Here is a 21,318-nt window from a genome sequence, read left to right as displayed (position 1 = left end):
AGAAAAGTCCACTCAGTGTAGAAAATATGTCTAAGTAATGCATAGGGAAAGAAGCTGGATTACATCTAATATATTGAGAAAATCTATCTATATCAAGGATATTTATGAGGTACATTGAAGTTTTAGCATAGTTAACTTTTATACCTGAGATGGCTTCAAAAGCAATTAAAGCCCACCAAACATGTTTAATATTAGCTTCATCAACTTTTAGGAAGATGATGGTGTTATTTGCATAGTGACAATTGGTGTGGGCATGATTGTCTAAAACAAGGGGACCTTAACCAACTAAAATATTGAATTGTCTATCTTTAAGGAAAATTTTACTAAGGATATCAGCTGCAAGGATGTACAAGCAAGGAGATAATAGATCTCTTTGCTTAACTTCTCTCTTACAGAAGAAGTAGTTAGTGAGTTCACCATTTATGTTTATGCAAGATTGTAAACTGCAGTAACCATTCTTTGATCCATTTAATCCATTTGTCTTCAAATCCCCTACTATATCTAAAAGGATTGCCAGTCAAAAGAAAATACTCAGAACTACTCGCGAGAACGTATGAATTATTTTTGTTAATTACTTTCTAACATTATTTGTGCACTGTATACTAATTATGCTATAAATAGTAGAATAATTCTCAAAACATACTTGCATCCGAATTATAAATTTCAAACTTCTTGAAATTAGTGTTGTAAAAAACGTCTATTTAGACCGATTAATCAACTGATTAGTCGTTGGCGGTAACTAAACCGTCATGGATTTTTCCGATTAATCGGCCGATTATTTCCGATTATAATTGGTTATTCCCGATTAATCGCTTGGCGGTATACTATCCGTCCAATGACTGCATATCGTTATTTACAACACTGTTTGAAATATTTCGAGTTATGAATTTGTTGCTATGCGCTTATGCTTAAGCTTCATGTGGAAGAAGGTTTTTAGTCCCAGGGGGTAGTGGATATACCATTTGGAACTAAAATGGAGAAGGCCCAATTTATTATTCGTTGTGAAACCGAAAGCACTCTGGTTATATATAGAAGAATGAAGCTTTTACAATAACCAAGAAATGCCCCAGATACAAAAGAACCAGATCAGTAAATGCATTTGTAGTGGAACATCAACGAGGAGGAATAAATTAATATAAAAAAAGGTTCCTCTACTGTAATTTAACTTTTGTTTCATTAACATGAAACGGGCTTTTCAGCCTTTTTTCCAAAAAGAAAATATATAAAAGAAGGTTGCAAGACAATAAGATGACAAAGTAGGAACCACCTGCAGAACTATCATGCATCATAGTTTCTCTTTCTCATACTGTCAGACACCACCCATTAGTTTCTCAAACCCTTAATACATCATTACATCAACATCTTTGCACCAAAGTGAAACCGGGCACAATAGCCCCGACCCTCACTTTTAGTTTAAACAAAACGAACTAAACAAAAAAATAATAGGAAGAAGAACAACAAGAGGAAAAGAAGAACAATTGCCTAAGCAAAAGTGCTAACAAGACCTAGATCAATTCTAAGGATTTTCAGACTTGGCAACTAAGAGATTCCATTCCGATTTGCTGACCGGCTTCACAGTCTGTGATGGTGGTGGTGATGACGTAGAAAAAATGACACAGGTGAAGGAGCGGGTGCTGGGGAAGGCGAAATAAAGAAAGGGCTTGTCAAGTTATGCACACTGCTTGGAAGGGGCAGTGGTGAGTTCGCCAAAGCCGGGGAAGGTGGTGGCGGGCATTGGTAGCACTTTGTGAAGAGACCAAACGTGTCGATTTGATGGACAAAGTTGGTCATGCTGGCCCAGCCACCGAACCCGAACCCAACCACCAGGACCCAGCCAACCACAAATGCGTTAATTACGAATGAACCAACCCACCGGCCGACAAATTTCGGGGGCACCTCCACGGCATTCTGCAATTTAATAGCACAAGTTTTTTATAAAGAGATTTTTGTAAGTTGATATGGATAAAAAGGAGGGTTAGTCTCAGGAACTACAATACATGCGAAGTTCATACTAAGCTTTGAGGGGGCAATATATTGACCTTGTTTGATTATTTAGTATTTGTCATTTCAACTGCCATACTGTCAATTGCGTGTGCACTTTTGTTAATAATTTTCAAGGCATATTAGCACGGTCTAATGCATACATGCACTACCAGTCTTGCTGGTGCTCTTAACTAGGGAATATCAACAGAACCAATAAAGGCTTTCATTGGGTTTCTCATGTTTACTACTTTTGTAGACCAAATTATTAAGTTTTACTACCAGATGTAAATTTTGGATTAATGGTACAGTAGTGAAATTGAGAATCAAAGTTCACCAATTTCAGAACACTGTGAAGGGTAATTAAAAATTATCATTGAAGCTCTCACACTTGCATATTTACATGGAGCCTTCAATAAAAAAATAAAAAAAATACATGGAGCCTTGGATGCCTATTGCTTTGATCAATTTGAGCAGTGCGCTTCTTTGATTAAGTAAATTACAATTCTTTTTTTTTTTTTACAGTATTTGACCATGTTGACTGAACGAATATATTCTGTAGTAGTGTAGTACTACCAATTTCTCAGTGCCCTTTGCATAAAAAGAATTCCATTTTATTCTCTTGGAATAAGTGCCTTATTTCTAACATAGAATCACCCAATTTCTGACTACTTTTTCTTACACCTTGTAGTGACAATTAACTCAAAAATCAAGTGTTAAATCAGGTTTTCGGTGCAAATTTATGTTCCTTTCCTTCAATTATCTTTTTTTTTTCCTCTGAAAAAATGTAAGTTCATTTAGCTTTCTCTGTACTTCCAAAGACACAGACAGATAATAGTACAACATGTCACCTTACCTTTAAGCTTTCATAGCCCCACATAGGACTACATATAACTACTTTTAGACTGGTTGAGTTTGTCTTATTTGCTAATAAAGCTAACAGCTTAACTACCCACTTAACTATTATACTTATGTAGGTCGTTAATTAACAAGCAATTTATTTCTTAATTAGTATACTAATTCCTCAAGGACAGACTCAATACTTTTGCTAAATTAAGAGGTGTGTGACTAACATATTTATTAAAAGAATTAACCAGGTACATTATAGATTATTATATTACGTATATAGATAAATAAAGTAATACAGTAAAAAGTAAAAAGTTATTACCTCACGCGCTTGAGCGGAGCGAAAAGTGACCATATGAGCCAATGAGGGGATGATATAGACAGTAAAACTCACTAACAGCGATCCAACGGCTGAATTAATTGGCCCAAAAAAAGGAAAAATAATTGCCAAGAACCATATTGGAATAACCACGGGCAGACGAGCAGCTGCCCGTTTGCATAAGCTACGGCAGTCATGCAGTCCAATAAGCTGTTTCAGTGATATAACACAAGTTATTTTCTGTGAACTCACTGTTAATTATGGTAATAAGTTGCCTAAGAAAATAATTTAATTTTCGTATACAAGTGTATATTTTGAAATTACGAAAACTAAATAATCAATTTCATAATATTGAAGATTGATGCTATGTATATGGGACAATCTAGCTGCTTATAAACATGAACATATATATATATATATACCTTCTCCCAAACAAAGTAGAGTGGTGTACAAGCGAAACCGAATGTGATGAATTGATGGATAAGCATCAGCACTATGGCGGAGTCGCGAAATGGTGTGCGTGGGAGTAGAGCAAATGCGTTGGAGTGCGTCAGAAGTGCATCGCCAAATGCCCAGTAGACGCTGACTGCCGACGGGAGGGTTAAGGTGATAACATAGAGCGTAGCTAGTAGGTAGATTGCCTTGAACTTCTGCGGCCTCCACATCGCGTGCATGATCTCTCTGCATAAAAAAATTATATATATATACACTTATTAGTTCCATTTATTAACACTAATTTGCAACTGCATAAAGATGCAATGCAACATTTTATCTCACTAAATTTCTAATAGTTTGGTAGATCACTAGATTATTAGTAATAGTAAGTCCAATGTCATCCAGAATATGAAAAGGGGCCTGGGTTCCTATTTGGTGCCTCATAACAAAACCCTTCAGAAAAAGATATCACATGAAAGTATGAAACTATAGCAGACACATGTAAAAAGAGTCATGTTGCAGTGCCTCAGTGGCAGGAAACAATCAGGGCCCTCAAATTGGGCCTTTCATGCAAGCTTAATAGCTTATGTTTTATTTCTCGTTTTCGTTTTGGGTAACAACTTGTCAGAGATTACTACTTTCTCCTTCGTTTCCCTCTCTCTTTTTCTTCTTTCCTTACTCTCTTTAATTTGGAGTGTTGTTGAAAATAGGGATGATATGTCCCACTCGGTGTAAGTGGAACAGAGTGATGCAGTAAGCAAGGGTCGTAATCTGGGAGATTGGTATCAAATCAGAAATTTACAGAAAACAGTGGATGGCATAGTTTTACAAATGCATAACAAGTTAAAAGATGGTGGTGGTTTTGAGCTGTATACTTGTTTGACTGCATAATTAATAATGAATGAAGGCGATAGTGGGAACTGTGAAGTGCTGTCTGTACAATTTCGTCAGAGGCCAGGTGGGACATTATCAGACCAGAGAAAGAGAGAGAAAAGTGAAAATTAGAAGGGGTAAGTTGAACATAAAACACAGAGGATCAAGGAAGCATTCCTAACCTTAGGACTTTAAAGCAATCTGAAATAATTGCTCTTAATTTCTTTATTGGGAACATGGGATGTTTATTAGCAAAATGAGAAAGGCATTTTTATACAGAGGGAACACAAAAACTACGTAGAGAAACCGTCATGTGTGACTCCTCTATATTTCTAAGAGACAAAACGACCATTGTCTCTGCTCAACGAATAGTTGAATTTAAAAACTCACTAATAAGTTAGTCCATTTGTTCAAGGTAATTATTTTTATAGTGCGCTCTCTGTTTGTACTGGTCAATGTTGCATTAGGAGAAAAAAGGCAAACATGAAAGAGCAAAAGAACAAAAAAAAGCACCCAAAAAATTTAGTGGGCTCAGGTCAGGTGTTGGGATTGTTTGTTACATTATTTGAATTTTCTGTGTTATGAAATCCCTGATTTTCCAGTCAAACGAACTTTAATTATCCAATATACCCAGTTGGTCCCTAACTTCCACTTTCCAGTAGTCCTATATCAGCTACTCTAATAGAGGAATGTAACAGAGAATCTCATTCCGTAATATCAGATCACGCTTACATGAGGGTTTTTTTTTTTTATATTCTTTAGTATTTTAGAGATATGTTATGGTTCATATAATTTTTTTTGTTTGGTGCATGTAAGCAAGTTCATTGATAGAAACTAATTAAGAGAGTGCTTACACAGTGACAGCATGGCCACCAAATGTGTAGAGAATGTTAGTAGCTCCAGTGAAATATAGAACCATCTTTGCTGGGCCTGTGTGCTTCACTCCTTCAATCTACAAATTTTCAAGAAAATAGAAATACATATCATTAACATAAGAACCCAAGACAAGCTAATAACAGAAAAAAAAAACTGAAAGAAATAATACAAAATAAGAGTGTGTGTACCTGGCCATGGAGTAGTGAGGCAACTGTGAGGTACCAGGCAGTGTATGTGGTCATAATAAGGCCAAGAAAAGACCAGATTCTGTAGTTGTGAAATGAAGGGATGAAGACTGTAGTGGCACAGCATGCGCCAAAGATATATGTCCATGTTCTCTTATCCAACTTGTCATTTATGTAGTATATATTGCTACACATTTACATTTAAAACGACACACAATAAGACACATTAGTTTTCAGACAAAAAGGAAAGACATGAACAATAACAATAGATTGAACCCTTTATTAGGAGAGAGATTAAAGGTACCTAGCGCAAGCGATTAGTTGTATAACAGATCCAAATAGAAGAAAAGTGCAATTAAATGCTAGTCCAACATTTCTCCAGTGCTTGCCTAGCAACCCATCTAGCACCTCAAACCACTGTTTTATTTTACGCGCACAAAAATAAGTTTGAAAAAAAGTGAATAAAAAGTTGTGTGTAAACTCTTAAAGCCAAGTATATTCAAGTGCTTACAAGTTATTACTTACCTGAATGACATGGTTTCTGAAATCAACCTTCTCTCTTTCCTTCCTTGTTCTATACTCGATGTATAGAATACTAATGAGATAAGCAGTCCAGCTACCCAATAATCCATAAAACAGTTGAAATAAAATCCCACTAGTCATTCCTAGTTGAGAGAAGGAATATGGCAATGTAAGAAGCACTTGTGCCACCTATAAAATCCCAAAAGGGAAGAAAGAACAAAAACATATAAGGGTTCTATGGAAAAACAAACTTTTAGTTGAGTTGAATGAAGTGGAAAGAAAATAAGTTCTTATAGAGAGAAGAGAAGAAATGTGTACTTGGTTAGAGGCACAGCTGAACCAGGCGTCATAGGCCGAGCCGCCATGCCATAAGAAACCCGAGAGGCGGGACTTCACAGTCTTTGCGTCCCCATCCTCCCCCATTTCCAAGTACCTACCTCCTACAAGTGACTCGACTGGCTTATCTTCACTTCCATTTGTGTTAGAAGCCATGACTAGGTTTAGTTGAGATCTCTTGATTCTCTTCCTCACACACAAAAGATCAAACTAGTGTTAATTGAACTAAGGGTCGAAGGGGAGAGGAGCGCCTATATATAACGAGGCAACTGGGAAGTGATCATTAAAGAGAAGTCTATATCTAGTTGTTCTCTCTCCTTAATTTGTTTAACGTTTTTGTTCTTTTGTTCGAAGTTAATAAAGGAGAGAACATTAGAAGAAAAATGAATAAAATAAATTATAAAGAGAACGAAAACCAGATCCTTGAGAAGTTTGGGCCAGAGAGGAGACGATTTAATTTGTACCGTTGGATTGTTTCTACTCCTGAAAAATAATATGTTAATTGCCAGCAGACCTTCGAAAATGTAAGAAATTAGTTTAAATGGAGTTAGTTATACAAATAGTTTTCGAAGTATCATTTGTATTCCATTATAATTTTTCGAATTTTGGGAAATTTTCATGTATACCCCGCAAAAACCTCAAAATCACGTAGTTGCCCCTCTAAAATTCATGATATCATATTTGTCCTTTAAACTTTCAAAAACTACAAAAACTCACAAATTTAACCAATTTATTGAGTTATATATTATAACTCATTTAATTTATAATAAGTACCTGTTTTATAATTTATTAAAAAAAACTATGTAGTCAGTGTAAAAAAATGTATTATTTTCAAAATGATCGGTTTTGAAGATCAAATCACTAGTGTAAAAACTGGAATCAGGATCGGCCTATTTGGATCGGTTATATGAGCCAACCGATCCTAAAAGGTATTTGAATCGGTTTTCTTAAAAAAACCGATCTTAAAAACTATTCATATCGGGTTTTATTGTCAACCGACCCTGATTTATGAACTATCAGGATCGGTTTTTTGTTAGAACTGATCCTGATATTATTAGGATCAGTTATTCTAAATAACCGATCTTAATAATTCAACTATCAGGGTCGGTTGTTTATAAAACCCGATCCTGATAGTATCAGGATCGGTTCTAACAAAACATGATAGTATCAGGATCGGTTCTAACAAAACACCGATCCTGATAATTGAAATATCTCAAATAAATCTTATATATTATTTTTATCTCAAATAAATCTTATTAATTGAAATATATCAGAAAATAGCATCTGGATCGGGTCTATACATAATAACCGATCCAGATAACTTAAATACATCTAACAAATTAAAATATATCAGAAAATAGCATCTGGATCGGTTCTGTACATAATAACCGATCCAGATAACTATCTGGATCGGTTCTCTGTTACAAACCGATCCAGATACCTTTTTTCCTTTCAATTATTATTTATAAAATTATAAAAGTAAATTACAAACATAACCATTAGAATAAATAACCTTATAATTATATAATAAATTATTTCATAAAATATACCTTCAAATTTTTATACATAATCGTGATATATTATATTAGAAATTAACTTACATATAATTAACAAAACCAGATTAATAATTTTCCAATTAAATGAAAAAACTATCTGGATCGGTTTTATTGCTAAAAACCGATCCTGATAGTATCTGGATCGGTTTTATTGATAAAAACCGATCCTGATAGTATCTGGATCGATTTTATTGCCAAAAACCGATTCTGGTACCTTTTTTTTTTTGCAGAACCAACTTTGAAAAAAAAAATAATATTAGAATCAGTTATTTCAAATAACCAATCCTAATACTATTTTTTTTTTTGCAGAACCAACTTTGTGTGGTGCACTGTATGTAGTCTAAAATGCTCTGTTCGGATTAAAAGCAAATTGGCACAGTGACAGCTTCAAAATTGAGATAGCAAATTTCATTTTATAATTAGTTTTTTTTCAATATTTTAAAATATTTATGTTTGTAATTTTAATATTGAGAAGTATATGTAATTAGGCATTTGTGTTATATGTAATTAGTGTGGTGATTAATAGAATATATATATGGCTGTTGTATATGGCATATGGTTCAATTATAAAAAAATTTTTGATGAAAATTAATGTAATTTATATTATTAAAATTTATGTGATAATATAATTAATTATTTGACATTGATATTTCATTTTGAAGTCATTTTGACTATTGAATTTCTTTATACAATCATGCATGATGCATCAATGACTTGTGCCATATAATAATATACATAGGACTTGAACCCTTGTTGTGTGGGGTTGTGAAGGAACAAATACGAACATTAGCATTTGGTCGATCGGAACCGTTAAAATGAAAGAATCTCATATTAATTTCACCATTATAAAATTTGATACAATTCGGGATTCGTGTACTAGTTCATCAAAGCAAAACAATATAGCAACATCGCACGGCCGTAAATAATTTACGTTGGATCAAAACTTACAGTTGTCTGGCCTTCGGCACTTTTACGTTATTAATGTTCCATGTTATATCTTGATCATTTTAAAAATTATTACATGTCATTTAATTACAGACCCACCGTTGGATGATCATGCAGAAATGAATGATCTGCATTCCATTTAACAATTTGATGCCATTAATAATAATAAAATTATACAAAATTGATCATAGTATAGTTGATTTGGCCATACAAACACAAATAAATAATTTTTATATTTTTCACATTTTTCTTAATATTTATCCGTGTAGATGCATTACCAAACAGAAAAGAAAATAAATGGTAGCCGTTTGATGGTTGATAGACCATCAATATGAGTGGGGTTTACCTCAGTGATTTTTCTTATATATAGTATCAAGATCGGTTTTTTATAAAAAACCTATCTTGATACTATTAGGATCGGTTTTTTATAAACAACCGATCATAATACTATTTTTTTTCAAAGTTGGTAAAAAAAAAATAGTATCAGGATCGGTTTTTTATAAACAACCGATCCTAATGATAACTCCCTGTATAACCTGCTTAGGGTTCTTCTTATTTTCATTTCGCGCCTCTCATTTTCAACTTAGCGTCTCTCTCTCTGTCTCCGTATCTCCCTCTCAAATCCTCAGTACTCTTTGTGTCTCTCTCTCTGTCTCCGTCTCTCCCTCTCCTCCGTGTCTCTCTCTCTCTTTCTCTCCGTCTCTTCCTCTCAAAGCCGAGCCTCTCGCACCTCCGGCTCAATTGTGTCAGTTTTTAATTTTTTTTTATTGTTTCAAAAATTAATTAATGGTGTTTGTATATTGTTTTACAGTCTTGAGGACATCTCGCTCAAGTTACTTAATCATCCGGCCGATCAACTATCACGGTATTAGCTTTATCTAATTTTCTCATTATTATACTTTAAAAACACATTTTTTTTGTATTTTTTATTGTAAAATATTTTTCCATCTAATTGTTACCTTTGTTTTTGTTTTTAGGGTCTTTTTTAATCTCAAGTGATGTGATTGCAAAAGAGGTAATTATTAATTTTTTTATTGTTGTGTTTTACATTAATTGCATAAATGTGTGTTAATTGAAGAAATAGCTCAATTAGTCACTTGTATGTTTGTTAATTAAATTTTTTTGGATTTAAATTTCTTGTTATAATATGTAATGCTTCACAAAACTTTGTATGAACATGAATTTTTTGTAATAATTTAAGATGTGTATGATATTTAATTTAGGATGTGTATATGATATTTGATTATTGCTTCTTACTGTGCAAAAAAAAAAAATTTAGGATGCTGGCCAGCAAAATATATATGGAAGCTGGTCAAATAAATAAAAATATTTTTTTTAGCTTCAATAAAACATCAGGATCGGTTATTTTAAACAACCGATCCAGATTACTACTATTAGGATCGGTTGTTTAAAATAACTGATCCTCAGTCTAAAAAAAAGAAAAAAAAAACTTTTAGGATCGGTTATTTTTTAATAACCGATCCTAAAAGTTTTTTTTTTCAGATCCTAATTCCAAAAAAAAAAAAATAGTATCAGGATCGGTTTTTTATACAAAACCAATCCTGATACTATTAGGATCGGTTTTTTATAAACAACCGATCCTAATACTATTTTTTTTCAAAGTTGGTAAAAAAAATAGTATCGGTTAACCTAAGGAACCGATCCTAATAGGTATTAATTTGGATCGGTTATTTTAAATAACCGATCCAGAATATAACTATTAGGATCGGTTCGTTAAGAAAAATCGATCCAGATAACTGCTATTAAGATCGGTTATAATAAACAACCGATCCTAATAGTTGCTATTTGGATCGGTTCTTTAAAAAATAAAAAACCAATCCTGATAGTATCAGTATCGCCTTCATCAGGATCGGTTGTATTCCGATACTGATATGCGTATATAACCGATCCTGATTCCATATTTTCCACTAGTGAATGGCTGGTTTTTCTACTTATGATATATACATAGTGGTATTTAGGCATATGCTTGTGTGTGACCACAAGTAAGCAAATGAATCATTTGCTCTTAAAATGGACCAATTAGAAAACTAAATATTTCCTTTAAACAGGTTATATAACTTTTTTTCAATAAAGAGTAAAATGAGTATACTTTTATAAAGTTAAAATTAGTTTTAATAGAAAAAGTCACTGAAATTATAAATGGGTACTTTACAAATGATTGGATAAATTTGTGAGGATATTTGATATTTAGAAGAGTAAATATGATATTAAAATTATTAAAGGAAGGAATATGTAATTTTGAGGTTTTAGAGGGATATACATAAAATTCCTCCTAAAATGTTAACAGTACTATATTGATCCGTAAACATTTCATTTTATATAACATAAATTCTACTTTGAATAATACTAATTTTTTGGCAAAAAAAGGAAGAAAATTATTTTATTATTAATATTAGTGTCGTTTGGACATTGCACAAACTATTGATATAGTCACACTGGCGATTTTTTTTTCTTTTTAAATAGAAATCCTTTCAAATGTTTCAATAGAACTAGCACAGTTTGTTTGGATTTTAGAAAATTAGCCTCCACCGAGCAAGAAAATCAAAACCTACACCAATCCTAGGGATCGATGGAGCCAATTTTGCACCCGACCATAGCATACTGCACAGATGGCTACACCAAATAGCTCCACCAGTTCTATGCATTGGTGAAGCCTAAAAAAATGTCTCCACTGGTTCTGTGGATCGGTGTAGCTCTAAAAATTCCCTCCACCGTTCCTAAGGATCGATGTAGATTTTAAAAATACTACCTCAACCGAGCCATTCTTCTTCTCTCTTCTTTCTTATTTTTTCTTCTCTTCCCAACCTCCATTCTTCTTTCTTCTTTCTTCTTGCTTCTATTTTTCATTATTTTTTTTTTTTCAAATTCAATAGAGGAGTTTCCATATAAACATATCGCCACCACCATTGTACTCAGCATCGTTTTATGATTATTATTGTGAGTTTTTTTTTACTCATATGTTTATATTTAGTGTTGTAAAATTTAAAAATATTTGGAGTTAATTTAGTGTTTTATTATTGTGAGTTGCCATATGAATAGATCGCCACCACTATTGTACTCAGCATCGTCTTCTGATTATTATTGTGAGTTTTTTTTAGTCATGTGTTTATATTTAGTGTTGTAAAATTGAAAAATATTTGGAGTTAATTTAGTGTTTTATTTTTGTTCAGCAAAATGTCACTGCTATTGATCAATGTGTATTATGGTGGTAACCTCCAAAGCACTTCAACATGTGTTGGTTATGACATAGGGGCTGCATTTACCTTTACCATTTCTGATTCTACCAGTTTTGCTATTGTAAGACGGCAAATATACGTTGGACTTAAATTGCTTCCGAGTCGAGTCAAATTGACAATCAGGGTACGTATGAACACAGGACAACCCGGATCATACCATTTCTCACTATTTCGAATAGAAAATGAGAAAACTTGGGATATCATTAAACAAACTAGAGCTCAAGCGGCTGGATTTAAGGTCATAGAATTGGTAGCTGAGGCGCACCAAGGTACAAACCAAATTAGTTATGATCCGTGTCCATATAGTTTGCCTAAAGGTAGTAAACACACGGTTGGTTCAGATCGACTTTGATCCTAACTCGGGCAGTGTACCTGTACCCACCTACACACCTCTGGTTCATGCCGGTGATGACCCTTGTGAGAAATCAGATCAAGACACAGAATCTGATACAAGTTCTTTTGATGATGATGATTCGGTTGAAGGTTAAGACGTAGATATGGACGAATATAAGACTGAAATGAACGCCCGATAAATATTGAAGGATTAGCACAAGTCGATCTCATTCCTCAATCGAGGGCTTAGACATCCATGTTCATCATTCCACGATCAATTGCCAATGCCATACAAGGATCGTGCATTTCTTGAGACCCCCCCCCCCCCCCCGAGGTTAGATGAAAAATTTGCTGAGGGTCAAATGTTTGAATCCAAAACCAAACTAAAATTAGAACTTGCTAATTTTCACCTACCCAAAAACACAAAGTTAGTCGTGCTAAACAGCAGCACAACTAAGTATAAAGTTAGATGTAAATCTTCTAAATGCCAATGGAAATTGTATGCAAAAGTAGTAGCAATAGGTGCATGGACAATTTCCACCAACCCGTTTGTTCACACATGTTTTGGAAGTGTTGAAAGGTTGGATAGTCATCAAATGACTGCCAGAGTAATTGCTGATGTTATTAAACCGGCTTTGAAAGATGATATGGAGTTAAGCATTAAAGGGGTCAAGCATCTGGTTAAAGTTAAATTTGGACAATAGTGCCCTCGTATAACAAGTTATGGACAGGTAGGGAACTTGCAATTGTAGACTTGTTTAGGAGCTGGAAGAAGTCTTACGAGCTGCTGCCATCATTTTTGGGTGTCATCAAAGCATCTAATCCAGGTACACAGTTCCTAGTAGAACATGAACCATTAAACAAGTTTAATATCAGTATTTTCAATTGGGTTGCATGGGCATCTGGGTCATGCATTGAAGCATGGCCTCATCTTCGACCCGTTATCAATGTTGATGCCGGGCTCTTATCCGGAAGATACAAGGGTAAACTTTTTATGGCTTATGCTTATGATGCAGACCAACAACTCTTGTCACTTGCATTTCCAATTTGTGAAAAAGAGTATATAGAAAATTAGGGTTAGTTTATGAATTTGTTGCGTATCAATGTTGTCGGGCCAGGAAAAATATGTGTTATTAAGATGGTACAAAATTCAATGGTCTCAATTTGACTAGTTTTTGTAAAATATTTAATAAATAGTAAAAAAATTAAAAAATATATATAAAATTTCATCTGCAAACACATTTTATTGTGGAGATCATGTTAAATGGTTTGGATCAACGATTTGGACTTTGAAAATGTAGAAAACAGTTGTGGTAACTTTGTAGTAACTCAAAATTGTGATAATCAAATCCCTCATCATATATATATATAGAGAGAGATTGAGAGAGAGAGAGTGAGTGACTAATGTGCATTCGAATGTATATGGGCCAAAATACATACGGTCCAAATTCAACTTTTCAAAATTCAAACGGTCGATCCGAACCAGTCATCTTGTTCTCCATATTAATATGTGCTTGGAGACCAAATTTTACATTTTTCTGAATTACAAAATTGTTGATCCAACGGTGGCCGCTGATTTTACTGTTTTGTTAAGCCACCGTTGGATCAACAATTTTGTAAAATACTTAATAAATAGTAAAAAATTCAAAAAAAATATAAAATTTGGTCTCCAAGCACATATTAATATGGAGAACAAGATGAACGGCTCGGATCGACCGTTTGAATTTTGAAAAGTCGAATTTGGACCATATATATTTCGGCTCATATACATTCAAACGCACATTAGTCACTCTATATATATATATTGATCCGGATGAGAGACGCGGATTCTAAAATCCGAATTAAGTTTTGCTGTAGACATTAAATTTTGAAAGATCAAATCTCCTTCTTTCGTTCAAAAAACATAAATAAAAAAAATATTTGTGCGCCTACTTATATGAAGGACGAAAAATGAATCCTAAATCTGAAAACTAATTAAGAATTTAGTGAAAAAAGAAAGCTGAGTAAATAGAAGCATACAATCAATCACCTTTCTTTCAAATTGATCAATTACTGATTTTAAAAGTTTCCATCATTTGATTCATAGTAATAATAGATCTCATCATATCAGACACTAATAACGGCTTGAAAGCTTGCAATCTCCGGAAAGACCGGCTGTTAATGCAAATTATCAAAACTTGAAAACCTCGGTGAGTTGCTAATATAAAAAAGTGGTCAATATAAAGGAAAAAAAAATTATCAGCTCAACATAATTTTCATATAAATGTGTTCTTATTGATAAAATTTTAAGTTTTTAAGATTTTTTTTAACTATTTTTTAGGTAGGAAGAAAATCACTTGATCGATCATTTAAAAGTACTGATTTTCTATCTACTTAGAAAAAATAAAAATTTAGTTTGTAAGTATATTCTTATATGAAATTTATGTTGAACAATCACTTTGAATATAAAAATACTGATTCGTAATACAATTTAATCCGCGCTATATATATATCCACAGCACCGTAGTCTCATTCATGAAAAAATATATCAGAATTTAAGTTGGAATATATGAGCGCCGTGGTTTAATTAATTTGTACATTCGTACAAAAGAAACAATAACAAAACATTAAGATGAAAGCAGACAAAATAAAACTTGAAAATAAATATATATGTGGCGTGATTTACAGGGTAACACGAGTGGGTTAGCAGTATATGCAGCACAGTTGCCGAGCTAATTCCTTAGTCAAATTTTAGTTCCTTACATGGACCGCTAGTTTTCGTAAGTTGCGCAATATTTTTTTCTTTTTTATGTTCGCATTACATAGTTAATCTTTTTTTAATTACTCTCACTTGGCCTAGATTACCGTTATTATCAGCGCTTGGATATTCCTGTCTTATTCTCGTTACATAGTTAATCCTTTTTAATTACTAGATCTCACTATTCTATTGTTGGCTTGGTGACTTAATTAAAGTCCCTGTTATATGTTATTCCATGCACTTCGGGTTTAGCGTAGAACTTTTAGTTTATCATTTTCTTTTTTGAAATGGATGAAAGTTGCCTCTTTTATAGGTTCAAAATTTATGGATCAAATGTTCCTAAATTAATTTTATCAATTAATGGAAGTGTTGCTTATTATTAATTTTTTATCTTATCCGAAACCGCTTAAGCCTTAATATATATGAGGAAGAATATATATGAAGAATTAAATATATATAAAAGCAGTGGTCGTTTAATTATTTTTGATGTAGATTTTTTAGGTTAATTTTGTTGACTACCGATTTTTGCAAATACTAAAACTAGGAGTGTGAAAAGGTGAGGTGGTGAAGTTTTATTATGTTCATTAATATAATTTTTTCTTCTCCTCGTTTTTTTAAATTCTACTAAAAAAGAATTATAAAAATTTCAATTCAAAACTAATTAATTAGGATAAAAATCATTCAATTTGAATAGTCGGATTTTGCAAAATCGACATAATTTATATATAAATATTATTTCTTAAGAAGAATAATGTCCCACTATTGGTCGGATTTTATTCGATTTTTTTTACAAATTTCATATCGAAATTTTATTGGAGGGTTCAAATGCCTTCATTTTTGTGTTTCCATGTCTTCATTTTAAAATTTTAATGACTTATAATTTAAAACATAAATATCGTAATAAAAGTGTCAGATATAATCCATATTATTTTGTCTATATGCACAAAAGATCATGACATTTGAACTTTATTTTGATTATTATAATGAGCTTTCATAAAACATACTAATATTGAGAATTTCTAAATGTTGATTTTTCAACATACTTATTCATACGAAAACAAAATTACAAAGTGATATTTATGGACATGTATTGAAAATAATATATATCAACATATCCAATGGTACTATTTTAACTTATAAGTTTTTAAAATTTAAAAAAAAGTTATTACAAAAATAAAAGATAGAGATTTGATAGGAGGCACAAAAAGTGGAGGCATTTGAACCTCCTCATTTATTTGTTAGATTAATCAAAATTTAATCTATGTCTAACCAGTTCAAACTAATTTTATAATTATCCGAATTTGATTGGTCAGTAGGATCACTAAGATTAGACATACGCCTTAACTTGAGCATATTAAACGATGAAATTCTGATAATTGCAGATTATGTTATTTAATATAGTTGTGCAAGGGAAAAATTTATAATAAGTTACATTAATTGTCGACTTGTGTTGAAATTTATATAAATAAATTATGAAAACTGTTCATCTTATATAAAGTTCTAAATAAAATTATAAGTCTAGTATATATGGCGATAATGGAATAAATTTTTTTTACTATTTCTTTAGATTTATTGAAAATCTCTATTTTCAGCAAATCTGAACCATAAAAAAACAGGAATTTTCAATAAATCTTTCAATAAATCTAAAGAAATAGTAAAAAAATTCCAAAAAATGTAAAATTTGGTCTCCAAACACATATTAATATGGAGAACAAGATGAACGGTTCGGATTGACCGTTAGGATTTTGAAAACTCGAAATCTGAGCCGTTGCACGAAGGGGCTCTATGCTATGCATAGCATGCTAGCATATTCCTATATATATATATATATATATCCATTTCTCCATTCTATTATTAAGCACGTTGGGTGTCCGATCCGCCAACAGCTATGATTGAAAGATGAAACTTCGAATTTGATCTCAGCATTTCTCCATTCTTTTGATTAAATGCATATGTTTTATATATAGAAGTCTAAATTTAGTTAAAAACATACTCACTACATGTGCTGCCACACGATACGTTACAATTAAAATTAAACAAATTGTGAAATTTAGCGATATATTTATCTGTTTCCTTATTTCTTTGTTTCCATATATCTCTTCTTCAATTGAGAAGACTCCACCTTCCATTTTCTTATTTCTTTGTTTCCTTACTTCTTCTTCGTTTTTATACGGATCACAATGGAAATCAATTTTTTTTTTATTTCCTTATTTCTCTTTCTTTGTTTCTATCAGGCTTCTAAATAGCTAGCTATAGCGGCGCTATAGCTACGCTATAGCTTTTTCGGACCATAAACGCTAAGCTATGAGATGAAATTGCGCTAACTCAGCTACGACCGCTATAGCTATAATAGCTGACCGCTATTACCGCTATATGAGACCCGCTATAGCTACCGCTATGCTACATGGTTTTTTTTTTTTGCAATTTATATAGACTTCTGTACTTTTATTCTTATTTCTAATGCTACATGGTCTTTTACGATAAGTATACTAAACCAAACTATATGCTTCTATTTTTATTTGTGATTTATTCTATCATTCTATATCGAGAAATATTCAAATACTAATTATTCATTTTGATTACTCTTTTTATAGTATTCATTTGTAAAATTATTATCGTTCGTTTCAATTGAAAGCTGATTTTGATTATTATTATAATTATAAAATGTTTAAATATGTATATTGACTTCATTTACCTTATAAAATTAATTGCTCTTTGTCTATTATAATATGTAATACCATGAAGTATAAACTATTAAATAATGTTACTTTTTAGATTTTTTTCATTCTTATTTGCGTAATTGATAAAAATGATAGACTTAGATTAGTTGTCATTTAGTTGTTACTTGTTACATCAATTCTCTAATATTGATTATGTTGATAATTAGTAGAAATATAGAATATAAAGTTTGAAAAGGAAAAATCGCTATATGTGATAGCTTCCGCTATAGCTACGCTATTCGCAATAGCTTTTTTTTTTGGTCTCCCCGCTATGCCGCTATAATCGCTATTTAGAACCTTGGTTTCTATACATATTGGTGTGGACAATTTAGAATATATTTTCAATATAAAATATATCAATGTGTGTGTGTGTGTGTTCTAAATTGGAAACAAAGAAAAATAATAATATAAATTGAAACGTGTGTGTGAATATATATTTCTCTTATAATATGTGTGTGTGTGTATATATCATATACATACACACAATAACATTTTTATGTATGTTTTTTAATATCATCTTATATGTCGATATTGAATTGTTTGTATGATATTTGATATTAGATTCGAATCGAGCTATTATTTGATATCATTGGTACTTAAAAATAAAGAATCATCACATCATCAAATTGTTATCAGATATCACGATTAAAGTTAATTAAAAATACAAAATCATATAAATTTTTTATTAACATGTGTCTTGATTTTTAGTAATTATTATTTTTATTGATATATTTGTTTCTTATAATATGTCTCCGTTGCAACGCACGGGTATGATACTAGTATATATATATATATATATATATATATATATATATATATATATAGAGGTTGGCTAAGATCAAAGTGGTAGTTCCTGAGCTTTGGTGCTACCAATTCGTTTTTCAATTTTCAAAGTTCAAAACGTCGATCTGAACCGTTCAAGTCAATCTCTATATTAAAATATGCTTGGAGACCAAATTTTACATTTTTCTGAATTTTTTTACTATTTATGAAGTCACTTTGAAAATCGCTGATCCAACGGTGGCTTAACAAAATAGTAAAATCAGAAGCCACCGTTGGATCAGCGATTTTCAAAGTGGCTTAATAAATAGTAAAAAAAATTCAGAAAAATGTAAAATTTGGTCTCCAAGCATATTTTAATATAAAGATTGACTTGAACGGTTCAGATCGACGTTTTGAACTTTGAAAATTGAAAAACGAATTGGTAGCACAAAAGCTTAAGAACTACCACTTTGATCTTAGCCAACCTCTATATATATATATATAACTTCAGCCCTGATTTCAAAGTTAACAAGTTCCATTCATTCAGATAAATATATGTGAGTTGTCTATTAAAAGATAGATTCAAAGTATAAATATTAAAAACAGTGACAACTGAAACAAATTTTAGAAAACATGCATGTTGTAAAGCATATTCATCACATCACCTGTCAAGTCAAAAAGAATGATCAAATTTGATTATCCAAATTAATTGAAGATCTTAAATAAAACTCTAGACAATTTGGGATAACTACGATTTTTCTCTTAGTTACAGCCAAGTTTGTTTTGTTTATAACCCCTACTGTACTTCCCAATGATAGGAAGATTCAAGGAATGATAACTGGCGCACTTATACCGGTTTAAGTGCGAAAAAATAAATTTAAGAAATAGCAGAGGGCAAAAAGTTTCTTTTTTGAATTAAAAGAAGCACGAAAAGATGGGATGGGATGGGATGGGATTAGAATTAGATGCACAATTTTGAGCTCTGATCCTCTGTAACTAATTTCAAATGGCTTACATGGTGTTGCAAGACATTGGCAGTCTTGCATTATGGCATTCGCATTATAATAGTAAAAATATTCCTCATTAATATTCGTGTTATTGCTGAATTATCTTTCAAATTTGACAAATTGTAATAACAATACAATATTTATTCCATATTATTCATAAATTTTATGGAATTCTTATTAATTATGTAATATATCAATATTTTGATATATACATTATAGATTGACGCTATGGGACTGCATAATACATATTGGTTCGTACTGTGATCAATATTTTAGTTTTTGAATTTCAAACAATTGATCTGAAACCATTCAACATGATCTCTACTTGCATACTAAATTTTACATATTGGAAACTTCTTTTACTATTTTTTTAGATAGGTAAAAAATCACTACTTTTGTAAAATTTGAAATACAATTACATTATCATATGGAGATCATGTTTAATGGTTATAACTGTTTGATCTTAAGTCACTGATCTATAGTACAAACCAATATGCACTAGGCATACCATAACCTCACTCTCAGGGGCGGACCCATGTGGAACCAGAGGGGGGCAGGCGCCCCTCCCCTGGATTTTGAGTTTTAGTAGTGATTTGTCGATTTCGATCGACTCTGCCCCTCCCTGAAAATTTTTTTGTCCCTCTCTGGATGTTTAATTTCTAATTCGAGTTAAATTTAGGGTTAAAATCAAAATAATTTTCTTAAATTATGATTGGTAATTAGAATTATAAGTTAGACAATCATAAATTACAAGTCAAATTATTAGAAAATATAAGTCAAAGTATTATTTTTTATCAAGTACCTAATTAGTTAATGGATTTAAACCCGATTCGATAATTTTTTGCTCCCTCTTGACGAAAATCCTGGATCCGCCCCTGCTCACTCTATATTATATGTATGACAAAACGATAAACTATTTCTGAATTATATCTAAACTATGAATTTTTAAATCTTACCAAATTATTCATGAACGACAAACTTGTTACTAACGTTGTGCATTATCAAATACAAAAACACGTGATGAGTCTGCACAAGCTTGTCATAGGAAATATAGAGTAGAAAGACATAAGGTGATAGAAGCCGCATAATTATACTCGAGAGGGTGTTACCTTTTCCATTGAAGGATGTAATAGATTGGATGGGATTATTTTTAGTTTTAGTTTATTCATGTTACCCATTAGTGACTAGGCACCCCACAGTGTGCACATAGCCCGGCCGCAAAGGTACTTTATTCATCTCATGCGGAGGCAACGAGGCATGCATATATCTACGGTAAAAAATAATAATTAACCAACTGGCATGGCCGCGTGGTCCAGGATCTTCAGCGGCGGTTTTAATGTACACTTTTATAATCCGAGTCACTATGACAGAGTTCTTTGTTTTTCTCTTCTAAGATAAAAAATAATTATTTTAGCGTTGGTGTAGAAAACAGTGTCAACATTTATTATCCGAGTCACTATTCCAGAGTTTTCTTTTTTTCTTTCTAAGATACATTTACTGATTTGCTATGTGTTTTGGTCTTGTGAAGTAGCTAGGTTGTGTGTTGTGTTCAAGGAGCGGAGTTCAACCATTTGGTAATGAATCAAAGGTGGCATGACAGAGGCTGTACTGCATCAATAGCTGCACAAG

General features: G+C 32.1%; 2 protein-coding genes across 2 annotated transcripts in view; both read right to left on the bottom strand.

Annotated features, from left to right (window-relative positions):
• The window catches only part of LOC144547300 (pathogenesis-related thaumatin-like protein 3.5), a 58,247-nt gene that overhangs the window by 17,444 nt on the left and 19,485 nt on the right, over positions 1-21,318 (bottom strand). The gene's annotated exons all lie outside the window — the stretch shown is intronic.
• Positions 1,258-6,696, bottom strand: LOC144547620 (auxin transporter-like protein 2). The gene is made up of 8 exons (XM_078296308.1): positions 6,355-6,696; positions 6,040-6,225; positions 5,819-5,931; positions 5,518-5,701; positions 5,308-5,405; positions 3,568-3,826; positions 3,149-3,355; positions 1,258-1,908 (listed from the first exon to the last, which is right to left on the bottom strand). Exons 1-8 carry the CDS (start codon positions 6,526-6,528, stop codon positions 1,573-1,575), a joined length of 1,557 nt encoding a protein of 518 aa, XP_078152434.1. The 5' UTR covers positions 6,529-6,696; the 3' UTR covers positions 1,258-1,572.

This window comes from Carex rostrata, chromosome 31, assembly GCF_964058835.1.
Source record: "Carex rostrata chromosome 31, lpCarRost1.2, whole genome shotgun sequence".
NCBI lineage: Eukaryota > Viridiplantae > Streptophyta > Magnoliopsida > Poales > Cyperaceae > Carex > Carex rostrata.
Note: the sequence above shows the minus strand (reverse complement) of the source record. Positions and strands in the feature narration are given on the sequence as shown.

Coding starts and splice junctions, on each gene's coding strand:
- LOC144547620 (XM_078296308.1), bottom strand. CDS start 6,528: ATGGCTTCTAACACAAATGGAAGTGAAGATAAGCCAGTCGAGTCACTT. Junction 5,932..6,039: donor TCAGAAACCATGTCATTCAG/GTAAGTAATAAC, acceptor AAAATAAAACAG/TGGTTTGAGGTGCTAGATGG. Junction 5,406..5,517: donor CCTCACTACTCCATGGCCAG/GTACACACACTC, acceptor GAAAATTTGTAG/ATTGAAGGAGTGAAGCACAC.